Genomic DNA, 8,321 nt, shown 5'->3' on the forward strand with positions numbered 1-8,321 from the left:
TCACCGCTATAGACCACCCGGAGGCAGCCTCTTAACCCGGGATCTTCAGCTTCTCCCTCTGGCGCACCGCATCCCTTTCCTCCTTCAGCGTCGCAAGCTCGTCGACATTAACAACCTTGAACGGCCATGTGAGCCAGTTTCCGCCGCTCCGCATGCCGCGCAGGTGCATGTCCTCGAGTAGAGAGTCCGTGTACTGCGGCCACCTGCGCACCATCCAAGCCTCATATCAGCGTCCTTCTCCAATTCTCCAATAACAATGGCCACAATATGGAATTAAAAATCGGAAAGGAACGTACGTCCAGAACGCAATATCGCTCGTGTAGCTCTCGTTGATGTGCTCCAGCGTGCCCGGGTAGCGCTTCCTGAGCCACGCGACGCACCGCGCCGAGTCCGCCAGGGCCGTTTCAGGGGAGGATGGGAGGCGGAGGGGGTCATGCCGGAAGTAGGCGGAGATCCAGTGTGCGATGATCTCGTACGTGTAGCCGTTGTTGGTTGTGAACTAGTCGTACGGTGCGTAGTTTCAGTGTAGGGTCGGAAACTTTGGTATGATGGGTGGAAATGGAGCAAGACAGTATATTAGAAATGAACGTACAACGCCGCCGTTAATGGCAAAATCCCGCCGCTCGATGTTCCTCGCGGGAACGATGCCGCGGTATATCGCTGACCCGCTGAGCGCGTCGGATGTCTTGGTCTGCGGAATGACCGGAGGCGAAGCGATGCTCCTGAACGATGCCCACTCGTCGGTCTCGGCTATCGCGACGGTTTGTCTAGCGATTCCCAGGCTGTTTCTGGTTTCCTCTACATTACAGTTGTTGAGCAGCAAGTTCTTGGTTTTAAAAAGGGTTTAAAAAGGAGGCAATATGACCATACCGTCAAACATAGCAGGCCACGACGACTTAAATCCCGTGGAAAGGATGACCACGTTCGCCTTGACACTCTCGCCCGTGTTGAGCAGCAGCGAGTCCGGCTGATACTTGCGTACCCTCGCCGGGGCGGCAAGCTTGATCTTGCCAGCGTTCACGAGCGCGAAGAAGCTGTCCGCGCGCGGTATACCCTGCTCGTCACCCCGCACAGTCCAGTACGGTGGGCAGGTCTGGCGCAGAGGCGAGTCTTTGGGTACATCGAGAACTTCGTACTGCATGCATGCGTATGCATCAGCAAAGGTAAATCAACGACAGAGCCAAATAGACGGGGGAAGAGATGTGGAAGACACGCACAGACGACCACTCGATGAACTTCCAGAAGCCCGCGACGATCTTGCTCCCGAGCCAGGTCGTATGCAGGAAGCGCCTGTGAGAGTGAGAGAGCCACGATGGTCATCAGGCGTCAACATTGATGTATGATGCAGCACATGCGGATCGGACAACGTACTCTAACCTCGTTCGAAGCTCGATGTGCGGGGACAAGACGCTCAAGAGCCTAATGTTTCGTGGGCGGGTTAATATGGTATTGAGTTAGCATGCAGACTAGAACGCGACATACCTGCTCTTTCGAATACAATCCGGGAGCGTGAACGGTGTCGCGAGGGGCGTGATCGTCGATTCAAAGACAATGGTAACGGGGACGTCGTGCAAAGCCAAGTATGCGCACATGCTAAAAGCCACGACAAGAGAACAAACCAAAGAAGAAAAAGAAAATACGCAATGAGCATTACGTCCCTAGCCGCGATATTCGGGCAGTGGGAGTATGATGGGCGTTGGCAACATGGAGACACTCACTCGTCCGCGGACTTGCCGCCGCCTACGACAACTACGTTGAACGCGTCTGACGATTTGTGCGCCGCTTCTACGATTTTATGCATGTGTAATGCAAAGTCGGACGAGTGGATGACGAGTCCAGTGAAGCCCGCGCTCTGTGCGGCGGCTGGAGTTAGTGCCGCGGGGATGGACGGGTTGTGGCATCCCTGTTTGGAGTTGTTCGTGAGTCAGTCGCGTGCAGAGATGGAACAGACAAAGGAAATGTATGGTCAGAGGAGGGAACTTACGCCAGTGCAAAGTACAATCTTTGAAAAAGAGCGTTGGCTGGGGGTGTTGGTACGTCGGTCCACAATGTCAAGCAACCACCCGTTCCCTTCTTGTCGCTGTATCCTGAATACCTCGGTTTCATACGAGATACAATCCTTGAGAAAGGTGGCTGTGAACTTCTCGAGGTACTCCTGCATCTCCTCTCCCGATGTGCGCTTCCCCGGCAGACCGGAAAGCTTCATCGGCAGAGGCGAGAAGCGGAACTCGTTTGCGACGCTGAGTTATACCAGTGGTCAGTCTCATTGACCTGGTATCACTGAAGTACATACTTGTTTAGCAAGAGGCCGGGATACATCCGCTGCCTGGCCCAGACACCACCGGGAGACCTGTCGTAAGTGATGATGGTAACATTCGAGAAGCCGTCTTGTATCAGTGTATGCGCCGTGATTAGACCAGCTGCACCCGAGCCAATAATGCACACCGGCTCGTCGAGCACGCTTGCGCTCCCGCTGCCAGATCTGAAGGACGGCGAAGCCATGCAAGCGGGGCGGGGAGAGAAGGACAGAGCAAGATGTTCTGCCAAACCGCTCCCATCGCGCTGTAGATATACCTGCCCGCGGCGGGCGACATGTGTATGATCCTCGTAGGTGGGCTGATGATTGGGTTTCGTGGAAGCATAATGTGGTCATTCCTGGCCATGACTATGGGAAGTGCTTTACTTAGACCTGGGTTTGATTGCAGTGGGCTGTTGTTGCGGAAGAGGCGGACAAGAAACAACAGTTCGTTCACACAGTCAAGATTTACGGTGATAGGGGCCTGTTTTCGGCAAGTCCCGCGATAACGCTGTGCTGTCCTATCCTCTTGCTTTCCTCGCCTGGTTCCTACTTTAACCGACCATAACGCACCTAGCGCAACAGCTATATACTTTACGTCGAAACACGACGTCTTGAGCTGGTAATCCACTGGTGAAGAGCTTTTGTATTTAGCTTTTTACCACTGGATTACGCTGCTCGGCGGCCTCAGTAGCTGGGACGACCATGTCGACAAAACACACGTCGCACCTCACATGAACATCACGGCGTGATGCGACGCCCTCGGGACGGACAGTAGAAACCTCATTAAAACTTCAAATAGCATAGGTGGCACTACTCACACAGAAGTACAGGGATCGTCAACATCACGATCATCGCGCCCGCTCCCCTCGGTTGTATCGCAGCGTTGGGAGGTGACAACGCGACTTTTCACCCCTCCCCGCATCTATCCCTCTTTGCCTTCATAAGTATCTGCATCAGAGACCTCGATGAGAACGGGAGATACAGAGGGACCGTGTACTAGGTAACTGATACCATTTTGGATGACATGGCCCCTAGCCGGAAACACGATTCTTGAACTCGCCTCAAGTACACCATCAAATCAAGCCAGTTCAACGACTCAACCCCCATCCGGTTCCTGAGTCGTTGATGGCGCCTTCCGCTGCCTAAATGGTGCATTAAGCGTATCTTCAGTTTAGCTTCTCCGAGCTGCGGGCTGACATATCATTGGTAAGCAGCTGTCAAATACATTACAGAGGCTTTCTAAGCACTACTACTACTCCTGCTGATGATTCCCGGTTGAAGTGGATCGTGTCCCGGAGTCAAGGCTACGTGCTTGTCAACGTACGTTCAACCTTCCAGATACAGCATCCTTTCACGATTCAGTAGATAAGACGTCACAGGTGGTATAAAGTGCTAACTGACCTCGGGGGCATTGAGCAACCACACCCGGTGAAGCATTGTATCACCTTCGAACTTCTACTCGAGATGTCCGAATCGACCCACGTTCCGGCTCTGTTCACACCTGTTCGCGTTGGGGACCTCAAGCTCCAACATCGTGTCGTCCTTGCGCCGCTGACGCGTTTCCGTAATCATGGAGACTTTGTCCCCGGGCCTCTGCTTGCGACTTACTACAGCCAGCGTGCAAGCACGCCTGGCACGCTGCTCATCAGTGAGGGTACCGTTATCGCTCCGCAGGCAGGCGGTTGGCCCCATGTTCCGGGGTTGTGGTCGGAGGCTCAAACGTCCGAGTGGAAGAAGGTGAGCACTACTCTACTGTACATCACATCTCAAGGCCGACGCTGACAACGTTTCCCCTTCCGCCTAAAGATCACCGACGCCGTGCACGCGAAAGACTCCTACATATTCGCCCAGATCTTCGCTGTCGGCCGCGTTGCACAGCCCGCCGCCCTGGAAGAGCACGGGTTTGATGTCGTCTCTCCGTCTGAGATTCCCTTCACTGGCATGGACGGCACCACCACGACCCCGCGCGTGTTAAGCGTACCCGAGATCAAGGAGTACGTACAACTCCATGTCAAGGCTGCGCAGAACGCAATCGCAGCCGGGTTCGATGGCGTGGAGGTGCATTGCGCGAATGGGTATTTGATCGACCAGTTCCTGCAGGATACGGTCAATAACCGCACAGACGAGTACGGGGGAAGTATCGAGAATAGGGCGAGGTTTGCGCTCGATGTGGTGGATGCCGTTTCACAGGCGGTGGGACCAGAGAGAGTCGGCGTTAGGGTCAGCCCGTGGAACGCATTCCAAGGTGCTTTGATTGCGTTTCTTGTTCCTTACGGAAGCAGCTGACGCGAACTTTAGATATGGGTATGAAAGATCCAATCCCGACGTTCACCTACTTCGCAACAGAGCTCAAGAAGCGCTCAGTTGCTTACATCCACGCTACAGAGCCCCGCGTCGCCTATCTTCACGGCGGTGTTCAGCCCGCTTCAGGCGGTGAACATGACAGGACGACAGGGTCAAATGACTTCCTCCGCAAAATATGGGGAGACCGCCCTTACATTGCCACCGGCGGCTACACCCGCGAGAGTGCTCTCCAAGTTGCAGAGACGAAGGGCGGACTGATCGCGTTCGGACGGTTGTATATATCCAATGTACGCTGTTTGCTCACTTCATCTGCACTCGCAAGTTCAGACGACGCTGACATTTGTGTACAGCCTGACCTCCCTCGCCGTCTGAAGGAGAACCTTCCGCTGACACCCTCGGACCGCTCCAAGTTCTACCTTGTGGGAAACTTGACGCCGGAGGGCTACACCGACTGGCCGTTTGCAGATGAAGTGAAGGCCGCTGTTGTGGAGGAGGCACATCTATAGAATGAGCATGCTGTAATTTATCTAATATATTGTGGCGAAGCCGTGGCAGCTTCATTCCATCATTGACATCCACCTGGTAAACTTGGTCGCGTATTCTGGTCAACTGCACGGATCGCGTCGGCAAGCATGTTGGCTGTCTGGCGACGTGCCCTTGCTTCAATTATGTTTTTTCCTAGTCGGTGCAAGTTGCAGATCATAGCGAGGGTAGACCTTTGGGATTTCTCCATGCTCGCGAGGGCTTTCCCTCGCACTGCGACAATGACAAAACCCCATAAGCCTAGTTTGTAGCTCACCAGTAGATATACGGTAATCTCCTATGCTACACCCTACGTGGGACGATCCGCTGCGAACTGTTGCAAGGTCGTGCATTAGCCCCTGAGTGTCAGATCCCCAAGGCGCTTGAAGAGGCGCCCACCTCTGATGTCGTCCGGTTAACTCCGCAGTGTGCCGGACGTGTCGGACGTCGGGCGACGTGCCTTGCAACCGTTGCCTGAACTTCTCCCTCTCGCCAAAGCAAGTTACCCCTTGTACATGTAATGAATCTGATCTACACAATACACTCCTCTCAAAAGCTGAGCTGTCAGCAAGCAGCCTTTCGTCGAACCAAAGGACTCATCGTTCGCGAATGCTGACGCGTTGAGATCATGCCAAGTGGACACGGTGGTCAGATTCACATCAACGTGAGTTACTTGTGACTCTTCCCTTTGGTTTTCTTCGCTATCTTGCAAACCCACGTCGCCTTACCCGACGTGATAGTCTCTTAGTACTCTTACCTGCAGGTTGAAACTTCCGTCATCCTCCAACTTCTCAGCTCGACCATAACTTACACACCGATGGATGAATGATCGAAATCAAGCTGTCATATCAAGCTATCAACGTTGATGGATCCAAGCTCACGACGAAGACCACCGTGGACACTGGCTCCATTTATAGCTTACCGTGCCGCTGTGTTCACCCATGTGTTCATACCTCCAGTCGCTATGATCGTCATCACAGTTCTGGCATGCCGTCCAAAGCTCTCTTCGTCCGAACGTTTGCGGGGTCTTCAGGCATTCCAGTACGCTCTGCCATCTTCAAGCTCAGGCTATCTCTCGTTAAGAAGGTGACTGGTGGAAAAAGAAGGACGCGGGTGAAATCATAATCCCGGCCTGCGTTGCGTCGTGAGTACATTCACAGGAAACCCATAATCCCGTCGATCCTTGTCTGGGTCGCTTATGTATAGCTCCTCACGACGCCGTCGTGTGTCCAGCTCCTTTCCATCCCCTCCCTCACTTCCGCTCCTTCACCTCTGCATGCAGCGATGAGGACGAGGGCTTACGAGCTGGGTGTATACGTGTGTTGTTATGGACTCTTTACACTCGCCGTCGGGGCTGCGGCTATTTATGACGTCAACAATGCTGGTGGGCACGCACTTTCGTTAACGCTCAAGAATCCGGGGAGTGGGGTGCAGCAGATGGCAAGGCTCCAACAAGCCCAGAACGCTATCGCGGCGAAGTATGGGTTCTCTCGGCTGGCAGCTATGCCGGGCGATGGAAGTTCGGGTCTCGGGAATGTGAATGGTGACATTGGGTACGCCGTCTGCAATGCTTCCATTCCATGTATGCTCATAGACGAAAAGATACTATGCGATCATAACGGTGGGGACACCCCCAGTGGAGTACGAAGTCATTCTGGACACGGGATCCTCGTGAGTCTCTGGAAACAGGAATGGCATGTCCACTTACTCGGGTCCGTGAAGCAATCTGTGGCTGGCAGACACACAGTGCAACTCCTCGTGCTCTCTAAACTCCACCTATTCGACTTCCAAGTCCTCGACGTTCCAGAACTTGACTACGCCCGTCAACTATGGATACGCTAGCGGAACGGTGTACGGAAGTCTCGTGCAAGACACCGTGAGCATGGGAGGGTTCACTATGAAAGGCCTGAAGTTCGGTACGCTCTTCTTCTCCAGTCAAGTGATATATTCACCAGACGCTGGTACAGGTGCTGCGAGCTACGAAGTGTCGAGCGGGAGCAGCGTGATCGTTCCTCCTCAAGTGAACGGGTTGATGGGCCTCGCCTGGCAACCTCTTGCTTCGGATGGCACAACACCGTTTTGGCTGACATTGGTGTCTTCGGGCCAGTGGGACTCACCGGTCATGTCGCTCCAGCTTTCAAGGTGGGTAGTGATACCCTAGACACGTCGTTGCTAGCTGACCTTGAGCCAGGTTTCGTAATGACACCAATGCTACTGAGGTGGAACCGGGCGGGACTTTCACGATGGGTACGCGCCTTGTCATTTGGTGTGACCATGCGTCAGGATGATTGATCTGATGACATTCAGGATATGTTGATACGAACCTGTATAACGGAGATATTGAGTATCACGCCTTGACCATGTCGCCGTCATGGTGGGTGCTGGACATTACCGGTAAGCGTGCCTTTCTGCTTCAGTGCCTATTTTCAATCTGACTGATGAAACAGGCATTAATGTTCAAGGAAAACCTATCTCGCCACCAGTAGGCAACTACTCACAAGCCATCATCGACTCTGGAACATCGCTTCTGTATGGCCCTCAATCGTCCATCGATCAGATATACGCACAAATACCAGGATCCACATCGTGGAGCGGTGCCAGTGGGTTTTACCAGTATCGTAAGTCTTTCGTAGTGTTACCTCTGAAGACATTACTTGAGCTGAATACATGTACGACCTCAACAGCATGTAACACCACTGTCAACGTTTCCCTCTCTTTCGGCGGGGCCAATTGGCCAATTGACCCCTCCGACTTCATGTTTCTTCAGGAGGGCAACGTATGCGTCGGTGCCATAGCATCCATCGCCGACTCAACCCCGGATTCGTTCCCGTCTTGGATCATTGGAGATACTTTCCTGGTACGTGCACTCGTCGCTTAGCTGCCGCCAAATTCCTTGCTAACCTTGATCCACCAGAAAAACGTCTACACTGTCTTCCGTTACGAACCTCCCTCAGTCGGCTTCGCAGCCCTCTCACAGCAAGCACTCGCGATGAATGGCATCAACGGACCTGCACCCTCGCCTACGGCTTTGCCGAGCGGCGCCATCCCTCGGATGTGCCAAGGTGTTGGACTTGTTGTCAGCGGACTGATCAGTTTCACTCTCTCTTTAGCCCTGCTTCTTTGATGTGTCGCCGTCACTCTCACCATCACATGTACATTACGCCTACTTTACAGCACCCAGCGGACATTGAATATT

At 53.6% G+C, this 8,321-nt stretch overlaps 3 protein-coding genes across 3 annotated transcripts; 2 read left to right on the plus strand and 1 right to left on the minus strand.

The window, feature by feature from the left end:
* Nucleotides 1–31: 31 nt before the first annotated feature.
* Nucleotides 32–2,502, minus strand: CONPUDRAFT_130389 (FAD/NAD(P)-binding domain-containing protein; the record flags this gene model as incomplete). Its single annotated transcript, XM_007775065.1, has 10 exons — nt 32–203; nt 297–499; nt 593–798; nt 871–1,135; nt 1,218–1,290; nt 1,372–1,419; nt 1,483–1,593; nt 1,719–1,903; nt 1,985–2,240; nt 2,294–2,502. The coding sequence occupies 10 exons, from the start codon at nt 2,500–2,502 to the stop codon at nt 32–34; spliced, it is 1,728 nt and encodes a 575-aa protein (XP_007773255.1).
* Nucleotides 2,503–3,763: 1,261 nt separating this feature from the next.
* Nucleotides 3,764–5,481, plus strand: CONPUDRAFT_139534 (FMN-linked oxidoreductase; the record flags this gene model as incomplete). The annotated part of the gene is made up of 5 exons (XM_007775066.1): nt 3,764–4,036; nt 4,106–4,544; nt 4,598–4,890; nt 4,954–5,073; nt 5,470–5,481. 5 exons carry the CDS (start codon nt 3,764–3,766, stop codon nt 5,479–5,481), a joined length of 1,137 nt encoding a protein of 378 aa, XP_007773256.1.
* A 360-nt stretch (nt 5,482–5,841) lies between these two features.
* CONPUDRAFT_84768 (acid protease) lies at nt 5,842–8,321 on the plus strand. The gene is made up of 9 exons (XM_007775067.1): nt 5,842–6,678; nt 6,728–6,796; nt 6,848–7,041; nt 7,093–7,267; nt 7,317–7,372; nt 7,433–7,519; nt 7,573–7,743; nt 7,810–7,982; nt 8,040–8,321. The coding sequence occupies exons 1-9, from the start codon at nt 6,410–6,412 to the stop codon at nt 8,247–8,249; spliced, it is 1,404 nt and encodes a 467-aa protein (XP_007773257.1). The 5' UTR covers nt 5,842–6,409; the 3' UTR covers nt 8,250–8,321.

The sequence above is a fragment of the Coniophora puteana genome (genome assembly GCF_000271625.1).
Source record: "Coniophora puteana RWD-64-598 SS2 unplaced genomic scaffold CONPUscaffold_13, whole genome shotgun sequence".
NCBI classification, from domain to species: Eukaryota; Fungi; Basidiomycota; class Agaricomycetes; order Boletales; family Coniophoraceae; genus Coniophora; species Coniophora puteana.